At 46.6% G+C, this 16,589-nt stretch overlaps 1 protein-coding gene across 1 annotated transcript in view; it reads right to left on the reverse strand.

Moving 5' to 3' along the window:
- The window catches only part of PDK3 (pyruvate dehydrogenase kinase 3), an 86,459-nt gene extending 71,516 nt beyond the window's left edge, over positions 1-14,943 (reverse strand). The window contains exon 1 of the mRNA XM_054005942.1: positions 14,653-14,943. Coding sequence (XP_053861917.1) covers positions 14,653-14,758 — 106 coding nt within the window. The 5' untranslated portion in view covers positions 14,759-14,943. The remainder of the gene's footprint in view (positions 1-14,652) is intronic.
- Between the last annotated feature and the right edge of the window lie 1,646 nt (positions 14,944-16,589).

Below are 16,589 nucleotides of genomic sequence, written 5' to 3' on the forward strand. Positions count from 1 at the left end.
TAGTTGGCTCTGTTTACTTGCAAGCCTTCCTGAGAGTCAGGCCAGAAGAATGAAGGCTTGGAGTCTTACACTGACATGTGATCATGTCACCTGAACTGGAATCCATCTTTAACTTGGTGCTTTTCCAGAGAGGGACAAAGGATTCCCGCCTTATACAAAAGATATCAGAGGGAGTGGAACAGAACAAAGGGGGCTGCAGTCATGAGAAATCCCCTAGTTACCACCTGAGCAGGAACAAGGACTGTACCAGGGGAAAGGATTGGGCCCAGATTAGAAGGAGACTAGTCTGTCAAAGAAGCTTATTGGAACATTTCTGAGGGGGAGATTTACCTGCATTTAGGTTCCTACTGTATTAGGCTTAGACTTGCATGTTTTATTTTATTTTGTTTGGTAATTTACTTTGTTCTGTCTGTTATTACTTGGAACCACTTAAACCCTACTTTTTGTATTTAATAAAATCACTTTTTACGTATTAATTAACCCAGCGTATGTATTAATACCTGTAGGGGCAAACAGCTCTGCATCTCTCTCTATCAGTGTTATAGAGGGCGAACAATATATGAGTTTACCCTGTATAATCTTTATACAGGGTAAAACAGATTTATTTGGGGTTTGGACCCCATTGGGAGCTGGGTATTTGAGTGCAGGAGGCAGGAGCACTTAAGCTGTTTTCAGTTAAGCCTGCAGCTTGTGGAGGACGTGGTTCTGACTTGGATCTGTGTTTGCAGCAGGCAAGCTTGTCTGGCTGAAACAAGGCAAGGTACTGAAGTCCCAAGCTGGCAAACGGGCTCAGAGATAGTCCCAGCACATCAGGTGGCAGACCCAAGGGGTTTCTGTGACCCAACCCATCACAGTGATGTGCTATGAAAATGATCTTTGCAGCAGCTAAATGCATATGAGCACAGCATGATTGCATTTGTCATGGCCAGAGAGAAGTATGTTGCAGTAATCAAGACACAAGGTGATGAGAACTTAGATTACCATTTAGCAGTGATGGAGAGGAAAGGTGGTATCTCAAAGATATTATGCAGAAAGAATATGCAAGATTTAGACATAGCCTGGATGGGAGGTCCTAGAGAGGGGTCGAAGTTGAAAATGATCTCCAGGTTATGGGCATGAGCGACAGGCAGGATGGTGATGGTGTCCACAATGATCAATAAAGGAGGTCGCAAGAGGGGACTTCGGGGGGGATTATGAGCTCCATTTTAGCCATGCTGAGCTTGAACTGATGGCTAGACATCCATGTGGAGATGTCAGAGTTTAGGCTGTACAGGAAAGAAGACTGGAGTACAGAGGTAGAGCGTGTCTTAGTCATAGACTTTATGTTGACAGGTGAGATTACCCAGAGATAAGATTTAGAGGGAAAAGAAAAGGTGACCAAGACAGAGACCTGAGGAAACTTCAGAGAAAGCTAAAGAGGGATATGAAGATGATCCTCTGAAGGATACATTAAAGAAGTTATCAGAGAGGCAGGAGAACAACCAGGAGAGGAAAGAGTCATGGAAGTCATGGGAGGATGAAATTTCATGAAGAAAACATGGCTGAGTGCATCAAAAGCAGTTAACAGGTCAAGGACAATGAGGATGGAGTACAGATTCTGAGATTTGGTTAGAAGACATTAGAGACTTTGGCTAAAGTGATTTCAGTGAAGCAGAAGGGTTGGGAGTCAGATTAGACATACTCTAGAATAGAACTGAAGTAGACGAATTCCAAACAGTGATTGTAAAGAGAGCATTCAATGATCTTAGAGATGAAAATGAGAAGGTGGATGGGTTGGTAACTGGGAGGGAAGTGGGTTTAAGGGTGGGGTTTTTAAAATGGGAGAGACTAAAGCATCCTTGTATTTTGTGGAGAAGAGCCGGAGAGAGTGACAAGTTAAGGAAAAGAGTAAGCAAGGGGATGAGAGTGGGGAAAGCCAAGATCAGGAAATGGGATGGGATCAGTGGGGCACATGGAGGGATTACACCAGGAGCAGTAGATGAGAAACTTCTGTGTTTGTGATGAGAGGAGAAAAACTGTAGGAGGGAAAGGGAAGAGTATGTTGTATTTTGTCAATTTTCTCGTGGAGGAAACTGGCAAGAGATCCTGTGCAGAGAGAAAGGAAGAGGGTAGGGGTTGAGGAGTGAGCTAAAGTTGGCAAAAAGGTAGCTGGGATTGTGGACATGGGATTCAATAAATTGGAAACGCAGAATTGGTTAGCTAGAAAGATGGCAAAAGTGGAGAAGGAGAGAATAAATTAATTGTGGAGGAAGTCAGGTTGGTCCTGGGATTTCTGCTAGAGATGCTCCACAACACAAGTGGAGGATGGGAGGAGGCAGATGTTGGGAGTAAGACCCAATCCTTCCTACTCCCAGAGCGCCATCTTTGATTCTTAAAATCTTATAGAGCAAGCCTAAACTTCAGTCCAAGTTTCATTCTGCTTTCTTATGGCTATTTTGTTGCACTCAGAAAGAGTGCCCCATCACAGGATAAATACTTCATTAGTCATGGGTAAGGCTACGTTTTTAGTCACGGGTATTTTTAGTAAAAGTCATGGACAGGACATGGGCAGTAAACAAAAATTCACGGCCCGTGACCTGCCCTGACTTTTACTATATACCTCTAACTAAAACTTGGGCGGGGGGCCCCGGGTGCTCAGGGGGGCAGTCTGGGGGCACCGCGGGTGGAGGCAGGCAGCCCGGGACCCCTGCTGGTGCTGGGAAGGAGGGGCACCAGCATGTGGCCCGGGACCCCTGCTGGGCTGGTGCTGGGTGGGCAGCGGCATGCAACTGGGGACCCCCACTGAGGCTGAGGGGGGAGGGTTGGCAGGGCTGGCCTGGCAGGCTCGCTACCCAGCTCCGCATGTCCCTGCAGCTCCTAGGGGGAGGGAAGGCCCAGGGGGTCTCCGCATGAGGCTCCACAGCTCCCATTGTCTGGAAACCGCAGCCAATGGGAGCTGCGGGGGCAGGACCTGCGGGCACGGGCAGCACACAGAACCCCCTGGCCCCTCTGCCTAGGAGCTGCAGGGACATGCCAGTGGGCTATGTTCCCTCTAAGGTGCACGCCTGGGAGGCTGCGCACCAGGGAGAGAAGGGCTGCACAGCTAATTAGTGGAGCCGCGCAGGCATGACTCCATTAATAAGGTGCCTGGACCCTAGAGAGGATGCACATGTAAGGTGAGGTGATGGCCTTGGGGGGAACAGGGGGTAGGTGGGGGCAGTGGGTGAAGAAGGGACATAGGAGATAGGCGGGGGTACAGTGGGAGGATGGGGGCAGTTTTGGAGCGTGCAGGGCTGCAGTGGCTGGGGAGAGACCCCCCCCTCCTTCCCAGCCCCAGCTCGAGGGCTTCCGCAGCGGGCGGGGGTGGGGGGGGAATATGTATCCCAAGACAAGCCAAGGGTTCTCACAATAATTTTTTTGGTGGCCTCAGAGTGCAGCCACCAACTCTTGCTAATGGCCACTCTGAAAATGTTTCCTAAAATACTTAATTTTAGGAAAAACAAATAAACATGCACATATCCAAATCATTGTAATTTACTTATGTAGGGGTTTTTTGTTCTTGTTTTTTGCGCAGACTCAATAATAAAAATAGTGTATAGTGGTCTCTATTCTTTACTGGACCTAAACAGAATAGAAATACAAATATGCTTTGCACATTCTTGTATTTTTTGTTGGTTTTTTTGCTTCTTTGGTCACTTTTTATAAAAGACTTACTAGCTGGTAAGTCTGCTGCTAAGAAACCTGATACTTGTATTTTAATACCACTTTTCACAGCCTCGCAGCTAGCTTAGTAGCTAGCTGGGAGGCTGTGAAAAGTGATATTAACAAACATACAAATATCACTTTTCACAGCAGATTTACTCAGCCCCGGCAAGCCCAGGGACAAATTAAACCCTGGATGGAGAGGTGCTCCTCCAGCATTTGTGTCTCCAGAGGGGGGCTTTCGGGGAGGGGCCACTTCTTTGTCCCCCGCCCCCAATCACCGCCCAAGACGCTGTGGCCGCATCTGAGAAACACTGCTTTATAGGAATACAGATCCACATTAGACCTGAGTGGACTATGGTTTTAAATTGAGTTTAGATATTAGTATGAGTGATAGGCCAAAAGCATGTGACCTTCCTTACTATTTCCTTCTTTTTGGAGGATTGTTTGTGTTAAACTTGTGACTCTTGAAATACCAGTATTATATTATTTAAGGTTAGGGATGAGGTCATAGAACTACAGGAAATATGGTTTATTACAGGTATTGGCAGCCTTTGGCATGCGGTCCATCAAGGAAATCCGCTGGTAGGCCAGGTCGGTTTGTTTACCTACAATGTCCGCAGGTTCGGCTGATCACAGCTCCCACTGGCCATGGTTCGCCGTTCCAGGCCAATGAGAGCTGCAGGAAGCAGCAGCCAGGACATCCCTGGGCTGTTGCCACTTCAGGCAGCCCCTATTGGCCCGGAATGGCGAACCGCAGCCAGTGGGAGCTGCACTTGGCCGAACCTGCAGACGCTGCCGGTAAACAAGCCAGCCCAGCCCGCCAGCGGATTTCCCTGATGGGCCGCCTGCCAAAGGTTGCCAATCCCTGGTTTATTAGATTACACATGCAGTAAATATTTGGTTTGTTTCGTTTATTATAAAGAAATGCTTAGTTCTCTAGTTAGGAAGAAATATGGTAAAATGAGATAAGAAAGCCTTAAAGAAAGAGGCCCAGTCATTAATCTTGTCTTGATCAGGGCAAAGAACAGGGTTTCATCTGGCATTAGCTAAAGTTCAATTACCAGCAATGACATCAGTTGTTTGTTACAGTGAAGGAAAAAAAACAAGGTTTCCTATGTTTTTTTGTCAGAACTTTCCTTAACTCCCCGTCCCTCCTTGAGTCAAACCACAATGGGAAGGTCCCTCCCACACCTGATCCTGTTGTAAATATTTTGGCCAATGCTTATAACTGTAATGTTGCTAGGATATGGAATATAGGCATGTATATGCTTAGATGTGTGTTTTGAATGTAAGCAACAAGTGGCATTTGGACTAATAAAGGAATGCTTGTGTGGAAACGGAGTCATGATATACCTTAAAAACTTCTTAGGAAAATTAGTTCCAACATAATTGGTGCTTTCAAAGGGCCAATTTCATATAGCTGAAAACAATTATGACCTTTCAGCTGGGAGGAAGAATTTAGTTAGAAAAATGTGAAAGATGATTAGGAATGTTTAAGAATACTTTATTAGATACCCAAAAAGCCACAATTGAAGAAGGCGGCTTTATTGGTTAAAAAAAAAATCGACCTGGTTTAGAGGGGAAACGAAGGCAGCTATAAAACATAAAAAAAAAATTATTTAACAAATGGAAAAGACGGGAAGCTGACAGTAATAAAGATAAGTCAAAAGCTAGGAAATGTGGAAAATTGATAAGGGAAGCAAGGGGACAAAAGGGAAAGACTTTGGCCAGCAGAGTTAAGGACAATATGAAGGAGTTTTTAACGTATATTAGATACAAAAAACAATTTTAACAATGGTATTGGTCCACTACTAGAGGGAAATGGAAGAATTATCAATAGTAATGCAGAAAAGGCAAAAGTGTTCAATAAACATTTATGTTCTGTATTTTGGAAAAAAGTAGATGATGTAATCATATCATATGATAACACTCTCCCCATTCCACTGGTATCTCAGAAGGATGTTGAATATCAGCTATTGAAGTTAGACATTTTTAAAAAGCAGGTCCAGATAACTTGCACCCAAGAGTTCTAAAAGAGCTGGCTAAGGAGTTTGCTGGACCATTAATGACGATTTTCATTAAGTCTTGGCACACTGGGTAAGTTCCAAAAGACTGGAAGAAAGCTATGTTGTGACAATATTTTAAAAAAAGGGTAAATGGGATGACCCAGGTAATTATAGGCCTGTCAGTTTGATATCAATGTCAGGCAAGATAATGGAACGGCTGATACAGGACTTGATCAATAATATAATTAATTTCAATCAACATGGGTTTATGGAAAATAGATCCTCCCAAACTATCTTTTTTATAAGATTATAAATTTGGTTGATAAAGGTTATAGTGTTGATGTAATATACTTAAACGTCTGTAGGGCGTTTGAATTAGTACAACATGACATTTTGATTAAAAAACTAGAACAATATAAAGTTAACTTGGCACACATTAAATGGATTAAGAACTGGCTAATTGATAGGTCTCAAAATGTAATTGTAAACAAGAATCATCATGGAACGGCTGTATTTCTAGTAGGGTCCCACAGGGATTAGTTCTTTGCCCTACGCTATTTGGCATTTTTATCTATGACCTGGAATCATCACTGATAAAGTCTGCAGATGACACAAAAATTGGGAGGAGTGATAAATAATGAAAAGAAGAGGTATTGATATAGAGCAATCTGGATCGTTTTGTAAGCTGGGCACAAGCAAACAATTCATGTTTTAATATGAATAAATGTAAATGTATATACATTTAGGAACAAAGAACATAGGCTATACTTACAGTATGGGGGACTCTATACTTTGAAGTGGTGATTCTAAAAAGATTTGGTGGTTGTAGTGGATAATCAGCTGAACATGAGCTCCCAGTGTAATGCTGTGGCCAAAAGGGCTAATGCAATCCTTGGATGTACAAATACAGGAATCTCAAGTAGGAGTAGAGAGGGTACTGTACCTCTATATTTGGCATTTCTGCGAACACAGCTGGAACACTGTGTCCAGTTCCAGTATCCACAATTCAAGAAATATGTTGAAAAATTGGACAGGGTTCAGAGAGGAGACGCAAGAACGATTAGACGATTAGAAAACCTACCTTGTAGTGACAGACTCAGGGGGCTCAGTCTATTGAATGTACCAAAAACAAGGTGAAGGGGGTTGATTATACTCTAAGTACCTACATGGGGAACACATATTTAATAATGGGCTCTTCAATCTAGCAGACAAAGGTATAACATGATCCAATGTCTAGAAGTTGAAGCTAAACAAATTCAAACTGGAAATAAGGCATACATTTTTAACAGTGAGAGTAATTAACTACTGGAACAATTTACCAAGGGTCGTGGTGGATTCTCTATAACTAAGGCTGCGAGTCATTCACGGAGATCACAGAAGTCACGGCTTCGGTAACTTTCCCTGACCTCCATGAATTTTGCAGTCGCAGGTGCGGTTGACCCCAGGGCCATCCCAGCAGTGGGGAAGCCCTGGAGCCAGCCACACCGGCCCCTGCTCTGATAATCCCAGGCAGCTGGTCTCCAGCACTGCCCTGGACCGCTGTTCCAGGACCAGCAGCAGCATCCCAAGTTCCCCCCACAGCCGCTGGGGACCTGGGCCGGCCCCCCAGCAGTGGCAGGGGGCCCTGCACTGCCCCTCCCCCCCCGAAGCAGCAGCCCTCAGGAGCACTCCCCTCCCATCAGGTAAGATTTAGTCACAGGTAAAAGTCATGAACGGGTCACAGGGCCATGACTGACTTTTACTAAAAATACCCATGACTAAAACGTAGCCTTATCTATAACTGACCATTTGGAAATAGCTCAGTGGTTTGCGCATTGGCCTGCTAACCCACGGTTGTGAGTTCAATCCTTGAGGGGGCTACTTAAGGATCTGGGGCAAAAATCAGTACTTGGTCCTGCTAGTGAAGGCAGGGGGCTGGACTCGATGACCTTTCAAGGTCCCTTCCAGTTCTAGGAGATGGGATATCTCCATTTAAAAAAAAAATAAAGAAAGAATGGATGTTTTTCTAAAAGATGTTCTCTGTATTGTTTTGGGGAGGTTCTGTGGCTTGTGTTATATAGGAGGGCAGATTAGATCAGTGGTTGTATTGTTTTTAAAATTATTATGAAGAACAAGTTTAAGCTTTGTTGTAACGTGCGTTGTTTGCCTGCACTGCTCAAGACCTGAAAGCTTATGTAGGAGGAACTATTTGAGTTAGCTTCTTAAATACCTTCATGCTGTTTCACGTCTGATACTCCTTGATGAAACATAGGAGCCTTGTCTTATAACAGGCTTATTCAAAGCGATACAAGCTACGAAAGTGAGATCTTGGAAGAGTGTTGCCGTTTTCATAATGTAATAAAAGTACTATAATGACAAATAATAATTAATAATAGTGTGTAATAAGCATGTCATAAAAACAAATTTGATATTTCCAAGATCACGGCTTTTATAATTTATACTCAAGTAAAGGAGAAAATCCCTGGAAATATTCATTTTCAGGAGGGGGTTCGCAAGACTTGACATTTTAGCGAAAGGTGTTTACAGGTTGTTAAAGTTTGAGAACCACTGGGCTAGATGATCACAATGATCCCTTCTGGCCCTGAATCTATGATTACTTTTCTGTAACAGCAATTGCTGTAATTGCCACAGAAATGGAAAGGGAAGGAGGTCCATGAGACCCTCCCATATTAAGACATGGAAATCTCATCTAGTAAGACATTTGAAGAAGTCTGAGACTCCAACCCCCAAGGCATTATATCTTAATGCACTGCTACAAATCTACAGTCTGCCATCCCATTCATTGCTAGCTCTTTTGCACATTACAAACATAGGTCCTGATTCACGGATGCCATGCGCCTGGAACCCCAACACTGCACACATTGCTAACATCAAAATCAAATAACTGAGCATCGCTGCAGGTGGGCCACTGTAAGCTCTCTAGTGTAGCCACTCTAAGCCAACAGGAGAGAGCTCTCCCGTCAGCTTAATTACTCCAGCCCCCGCGAGTGGCAATAGCTCTCCCACCGACATAGCACAGTCCACACCAGCGCTTAAGTCGCCATAAATTATGTCGCTTAGGCGGGTGGCTAATTCATACCCCTGAGTGACATAATTTATGTCAACTTAAGCTGTAGTGTAGCCATAGCCTTTAGTCACAGGACATTAATTATTTGGATGAGTTCCTTCACCGCCCCTCCCCCACCATCCAAGTAGTGGCTATTTGAATTTTTATATATTGTCATTTTAAAAAGGAGGGGAAAGTCTGATCCCTACTTTTTACGCTACATTTAAATTTAGCCTTATAGCTGCAGAATCCATCTCACAAATGTCTTAATGCTGAACTATAGGCGTAACCAAGGAAATATTAAGGTAACTGGCCAAGCCAGTTCTATTGCTAGCCTAATAGCTCCAAAGCACTTAATTATGGGTTTTTGATAACTCAACCTATTTTTCTTGACTGAGCTCTACAATAGCCATGACTGTATTTAAAATTTGGGAAGTTAGTATGTGACTCATTCAAAAAAAAAAGTTATGGCCTGAAGTAGGAAAAAAGTGGCCTGTCCCTGGATGAATGTTGTTTAAGGAAAAAACATCTAAGTGTATGGACTGATTTAAATGAAAGCCCGAAACTACTTTTGGGAGGAATTTAGGGTATGGTTTGAGTATAAGGTTGTCTCTGTAGAAGACTGTAAAGCGTTTCAGTCACAAGGGTTGCAATTCATCCATTCTGTGTACCAAAGTGATTGTCACAAGGAAAGCAGTCTTCACAGACTGGAGAATTAACAAACATGAAGCAAATGGTTTAAATCGGTGTTTCCCAAACTTGGGCCGCCGCTTGTTTAGGGAAGGGGCCCTGGCGGGCCAGGCCAGTTTGTGTACCTGCCGCATCCGCAGGTTCGGCCGATCGCGCCTCCCACCGCAGTTCGCTGCTCCAGGCCAGTGGGAGCTGCTGGAAGCGGCGTGGGCTGAGGGACGTACTGGCCGCTGCTTTCAGCAGCTCGCATGGGCCTGGAGCAGCTAACTGCGGCCACTGGGAGCCGTGATCGGCCGGACCTGTGGACGCGGCAGGTAAACAAACCGGCCTGGCCCGCTAGAGGCTTTCCCTACACGAGCAGCGTCCGAAGTTTGGGAAACACTGGTTTAAATGGAGGACCCATCCAAGTAAGTATCACACTAAGGCCCCATGCTGGGTGAGAGGAGATTTACAATGCTAGAAGGAACGCCCTAATAAATCCTTTAAAAAACTTAATTACTGAAGGGTGAGAGAGAACGGTATACTCTTGAATACTAATAGCTGCACACCACGCTATTAACTATTTACAATAAAGTTACTAAACGAGTAAAGAGGAGCACAAGTGCAGTGACAGCTAGCTGGCTCCACAGGAGACAAGGAGGAACTGAGGGCTGGTTGATCGCTCAGCCCCCTTTAAACCTTCAGTTGAGGGGCCCCCTCAAGGGCATGAAGAGCACAGGTGGATACTGCTGGCTAAAGTGTTCTGATCTCCAGCACACTGGGTTCATGCACACCAGAAGTGGGACACATAATGGACTTATCTACACTTACAGAGCTGCAGTGGCACTTAGTGAGGATGCTACCTACACTGACAAGAGCTTCTATCCTTAAGCTTCATCATAGATACTCCGCCTCCCTAAGAGGCGGTAGCTATGTCAACAAGAGAAGCCCTCCCACCGACATAGCTGTCTACACCAGGAGTTAGGTCGATATAACTGCATTGCTCAGGGGTGTGCACAGAAAGTTGCAGTGCTGTAAAGTGGCAGTGTAGACAAGGCCTTAGAGAGACAAGGTCGGTGAGTACAAATGAACTCTCGCAGGAAAACGATAAAAGATAAAAACACCACATCAGTGATGGGTAAACACTTTTCACAAAGCAATGACTCTGCATCTGACCTACAAGTCCTCATCCTCAAAGGAAATCTGCACAACACTTTCAAAAGACAAGCCTGGGAGCTTAAATTCATAACTTTGCTAAAAATGATGGACTGAATAGAAATGGTGGATTTATGATTTATTACAATCTGTAACCCACTCACAACCTTTCTCCCACCTCCACCCTTTCCTCCCTGTGACTGGACAGGTGTTAAAGGGCCACTTACACACATTTCACGGGACCATTCAAGGTGAACTACTTATACTAAACAATCTGTTTCACCTTGTATTTGAGAGACAAGGTGGGTAAGGTAATATTTTTTTATAGAACCAACTACTGTTGGTGAGAGAGACAAGCTTTCCAATCTTAGGGCATGGCTACACTTGCAGATGTAGAGCGCTGTGAGTTAAACCAGCCTTTGGAGACCGCAGCAGGGAAAACGCTGCCCTGTGTTTATACTGTCAGCTGGAAGCACACTGGCGTGACCACACTAGCAGCTCTTGCAATGCCACAAAGAGCAGTGCATTGTGGTAGCAGTGCAAGTGGCTGCAATGTGCTTTTCAAATGGGGGGAGGGGGTAGAGTGTGACAGAGAGTGTGTTTGTGTAGGTGTTTTGGGAGGCTAAGAGTGTGTCAGCATGCTGTCTTGTAAGTTCAGACAGCTGCAGACCCCCCTCCCCAGAGCCTCTCTCACACGCACAAGCAAGCAGCATTCCACAGTAATGGATGCTTTGTCCTGGAGCAGATAAGCATGCCGGCTATCAGAAACTGAGCCTTAAAAGGGCATATCCGCATTCCTGTAGCTGATTTCAAAACAATGAGAAGAGTGACCACTTGACTTCAGGGGATTATGGGACATTTCCACAGGCCAATCACAGTGCAGTAATGCAACACCTCGTTCACAATGACACCCAGGTCTTTCAGCCGGGGCACAGCAAGCTTTATGCTTTTCCAGGAGGTAGATTACCAGGAGCTCTCCAGCTGCAGAGTCCAGGCACTCTATGTGCCTTGCCAGTGTGGACACATCGGGAGTTAGTGTACCCGGGGCTGCTTTAATGCGCTCTAACTTTCAAGCGTAGACAAGCCCTTACACAGAGCTCTTCTTCAGGTCACCTTGTATTTAGCAGCAATACTCAGACTATGTCTACACAACAGCAGCTGCACTGCTGTAGCACTTCTGGTGAAGACGCTCTAAGGCTATGTCTACATTAGCCCTTTTGTCGGTATAACTTATGTCACTCAGGGGTGTGAAAAAACATCCCTCTGAGTGACACAAGTTACACCTACAGACGCGCCAGTGTGGACAGCACTATGTTGACAGGAGATGCTCTCCTGCCTATATAGCTACCACCGCTCGACAGAAGGACTCTCCCATTGGCACAGAGCAGCTATACAAGCGATCTTACAGCAGCACAGCTGCATCGGTACAGCTGTGTCGCTGTCAGATTGCTAGTGTAGACATGGCCTAAGCTAATGGGAAAGAGCTCTCCCTTTGGCTTAATAACTCCTACCTCCACAAGAGGCACCAACTATGTCGACAGGAGATGTTCTCTCACCGACACAGTGCTGTCCACACTGGCACTTAGTTCAGTACAACTTACGTCAGTCAGGGGTGTGGATTATTCAAACCCAAACCTGAGCAACATGTGTTATACCAAAATAATTTGTAGTGTAGACATTGTGACGTTGTGCAGTCTCTATGGTTTTATAAAAACTTGATAATAAGTCAATATAATGTAACTGAGATAGTTTTAGAGAAAATACGGTAATAAGTGAATGTAACGTAACTGGGATATGCTTCATGCAAAAGGTCTCTTGTAAGGTATCATTACAAAGCTTATAATCTACTGAGTATGATCATCTGATTTGTATAAATGAACCACTCTTGTATCTAAAACGAGAATATAAAATGTAACTCTGAGGGCCTATTGTAATTGTGTAAAGTGTGGACCATTAATGATGGTTTGGAATCTTGATGACTCCCATTGTCTGCAGATGGCTGTATTTACTTGTGAGTCTTCCTGTATATGTGTGTGCTGGCAAGTGAGTAATGAAGTCTTGCAGTGACATGTGATCATGTCACCTGAACTGGAATCCATCTTTAACCTGGTGCTTTTCCAGTGAGGGGGGGTGGAAACCCAGAGAGACAAAGAGTTCCCGCCTTATGCAAAAGATATATAAAGGGGGGGAAGAGAACAGAGAGGGAGGGAGCCATCATGAAGAGTCCCCTAGCTACCACCTGAGCTGCACCAGGGGAAAGGATTGTGCCCAGGCCTGGAAGGTGTCCAGTCTGAGAAAAAACTTACTGAAGCATCTCTGAGGGTGAGATTATCTGTATTCAGTTTGATTAGGCATAGATTTGCGCATTTTATTTTATTTTGCTTGGTGACTTACTTTGTTCTGTCTGTTACTACTTTGAACCACTTAAATCCTACTGTCTGTATTTAATAAAATCACTTTCTATTTAGTAATTCACTCAGAGTATGTATTAATACCCGGGGGAGCAAACAGCTGTGCATATCTCTCTATCAGTGTTATAGAGGGCGAACAATTTATGAGTTTGCCCTGCATAAGCTTTATGCAGGGTAAAACGGATTTATCTGGGTTTAGACCCCATTGGGAGTTGGGCATCTGAGTGCTAAAGACAAGCACACTACTGTGAGCTGTTTTCAGGTAAACTTGCAGCTTTGGGACAAGTGATTCAGACCCTGGATCTGTGTTGGAGCCAGACGGGAGTGTCTGGCTCAGCAAGACAGGGTGCTGGAGTCCTGAGCTGGCAGGGAAAACAGGAGCAGGGGTAGTCTTGGCACATCGGGTGGCAGCTCCCAAGGGGGTTTCTGTGATCCAACCCGTCACAGACATAACCTGAGTTAGTTTCCCAAACCTGAAGAAAGAAGAACAGGAGTACTTGTGGCACCTTAGAGACTAACAAATGGACAAGCTTTTTTCTCTCACCGACAGAAGCTGGTCCAATAAAAGATATTATCTCACCCACCTTCATTATTTTTGCACTCACACACGCTAACAATGGCCTTGGCTACACTGGCAATTCACAGCGCTGCACTTGCTGTGCTCAGGGGTGTGAAAAAACACCCCCTCTGAGCGCAGCCAGTGCAGCGCTGTAAAGCGCCAGTGTAATCAGCGCCTGCAGCACTGCACGCTCGCTCGCAGCCCTGCAAGCTATTCCCCTCAGAGAGGTGGAGTACTTGCAGCACTGCGAGAAAGCTCTCGCAGCGCTGGCGGCGCAACTACACTCGTGCTTCACAGCGCTGCCGAGGCCGTGAGTGTAGCCAAGGCCAATGAAAACTGACTGGTCAGTTTGACTTTCTGGGTTGTCTGTAGATAGGAATCAGAGACCTTGAAGTGTAGTCGCCAGTGTAGTCGCGCTGCCAGCTCTCGCAGCGCTGTAAGTACTCCACCTCTCCCAGAGGAATAGCTTGCAGCGGTGCGAGCGAGCGTGCAGTGCCGCAGGTGCTGATTACACCTCGCTGCGCTGGGGGTGGGAGCGTTTTCACACCCCCGAGGGCAGCAAGTTGCAGCGCTGTACAGCGCCAGCGTAGCCAAGCCCTGAGTCCTTCGGACACTCCTAGCTCCAGCCTGTTCCCCGCCAGCCACACCAGCAGCGTTACCCCGGGAGGCGCCGCACAGAGGACAAGCCAGGGCGTGCAGCTGTCTGGGCAGCTTCCTGGGAGCACCCGGAACAGCCAGCAGAAGTTTTCCAGTGGGAGGAGACACATGAAAGCTGCCGTAGCCACAGGGGACGCAGGAGCCCGCTTGACAAGGAGCCTGCTCGGCCTCCCGCGGCGGCGGCCCCTCCAACCTGGGCGGGCTAAGCACCCGGCCCAGCGAAGGAGCGAGGCAGGAAGCGAGGCCTCTTCACCCACAGCGGGGCTGGGCGCATCACTGCCCCGTGGTGCGGCATGTGCCTGATAAGCATCACCGCCCTCAGCCCCCCCAACCACACACACGCCAGGGGCTGCCAATGCCACCCCCGCCCCTCCCCCAACCGGGCGGGGGAGGGGGCTGCGCATCTCCCTTCCCCCCAGAGAGACAGCAGCCGGGGGCGACACCTCCACCGGGGGCGCCACTCACCGAAGTCCAGGAACTGCTTGATGGAGAGCGGCGAGGGGGAGAAGCGCGAGTAGTGCTCGATCTGCTTGGGGATGGGGCTCTTCAGCAGCGCCCCGCACAGCCGCATGGTGCGCCGCTCCCCGGGCCCGCCTGCGCGGCGCGGCTCGGCCGGGCTAGTGAGCGGGGGCCGCGGCGCAGCCGCCCCCCCTCATGCCGGGCAGCAGCGAGGCCGGCTCCGCCTGTCACCGGCAGCCAACGGGGGCCGGCTGCTGGGAGGGAGGGAGCCCGGCGACAGCACCAGACACGCGCGTGCGCACCCCCCGCGCGCTGCCTGGGCACTGCGCAGCCGGCAACCGCCGGGCACCGCCCTCCCCCCCCCCCCCATCACCCGGGCGCATGCGCCAGCTGCCCCGGCAGCGGGCCCGGGCTGGTGGGGATTCGGGGTTGGGGTCAGGTTGGCAGGAGAGCGGTGTAACCGCCACCCCGGCCTCAGACACAGCAACACCCTGCATGTCCTTCCTGGCTCAGGGGAGAGACTGTCACATGCCCCCTGCCTTGCCTCCCCCACAGGAGAGAAAACACTGTTACAGGCCCAGCAACCACTCTCACATCCACAGCAGGGGAACCGCTGAATGAAAATAGACCCAGCAAAACTCTCTTCTCTCCCTCCCTGCATCACACAGCAGAACAGCCTGTAGCACACCCTTCACCACCACACAGGGAAATAGGTAACATGTTCACTGCCAAAAAAAAAAAAAGTGCCTTTTTACATAGAGATGTTTAATGGTGTAAAATCCCAGTGGAGACAAAGCATTGATAGTTTTACCGAATGTAGCCTGGTGGCAGTGTAGGTTGACCTCAACCAGCTACATCTAGGTTAAAAACTACTTGTGATTTATCTCCATTGATCTTGTTTCTAGAGTTAGGTATCTCAATGTAAAATGAACCTCTTTTGCAGTGAAAAAGCCAGAGACTGTAAGGTCTTGTGATCTGGGAGTAATGGTGTATTTTTAACCCATGTTAAGGTAATAACTCCTGTTAACATTCTATTGTAGATAAGGCAAGTTGTAGTTTCAACCCATATTAGTTGGTCAAGGAAAACCTTCAGATCCCCCCTGGACCAGCGTAGATAGGTTAAAACTATAACTGCTTCATTAGGATTTTAACATGGCTTAAATACCTTTTTTCCTAGTGAAGTCATAGCCTAACTCACCCACTAATACTGCCCATCTCCACATAGGTGGGGACACTAACACATACAGTAATATCCACCTGAGAGAATATAATACAGCAAAATCTTCTAATCTGAGGGACAAAGTGAGGAGCACACATGCAGCGCTCACATTTGTCCATGATAAGGCAATCTCTCCACATGCATAAAAGGTTAGGATTATCAAGTGTAGAAAGGTGACAAATGTTACTGTCTTTATTAGCCATACATAGCAAAAAGACTTCTGAGTACTGGCAGGTGACCTAGCCTAGAGTGACACTATTAACAGCAACTGCATAGGTAAGAGTGGGAGCTGATGAATTAGGTGTTAGACAGTTAGGGGTCATTTTATCTCAGTGGGTGGTAGCCATGAGTTGGGCAGGAAGGAGCACTGCTCTTTTGTGGGGGTGGGAAATCATTAATGTAGGTGGGTATATCAGTCTGGACAGGGCAATTAGGGGCTAAATTTAGTATTAAAGTAAGCATTAACTTCAAGGCAGGAAGTGAGGGAGCAAAAAGTTTGAGGCAATGTTATGGGGAGGAAAGGGAACAGCCAGATGTAGTGCAAAAAAGAGAGCGAGAGAGAACAAAAGGATTTGGGCCAGCTGATGCTATATAGAGAGAGGAGATTGAACGCACCAGCATACAGTACTCACTTATTAAATGAAACGTTGGAACCTGTACCTGGAATTTATGGTGCAATCTGGTCCTTCACAATAAAGCATAATTTATTGATATTCAGGGAGAG

The sequence above is a fragment of the Malaclemys terrapin genome, chromosome 1 (assembly GCF_027887155.1).
Source record: "Malaclemys terrapin pileata isolate rMalTer1 chromosome 1, rMalTer1.hap1, whole genome shotgun sequence".
NCBI classification, from domain to species: Eukaryota; Metazoa; Chordata; order Testudines; family Emydidae; genus Malaclemys; species Malaclemys terrapin.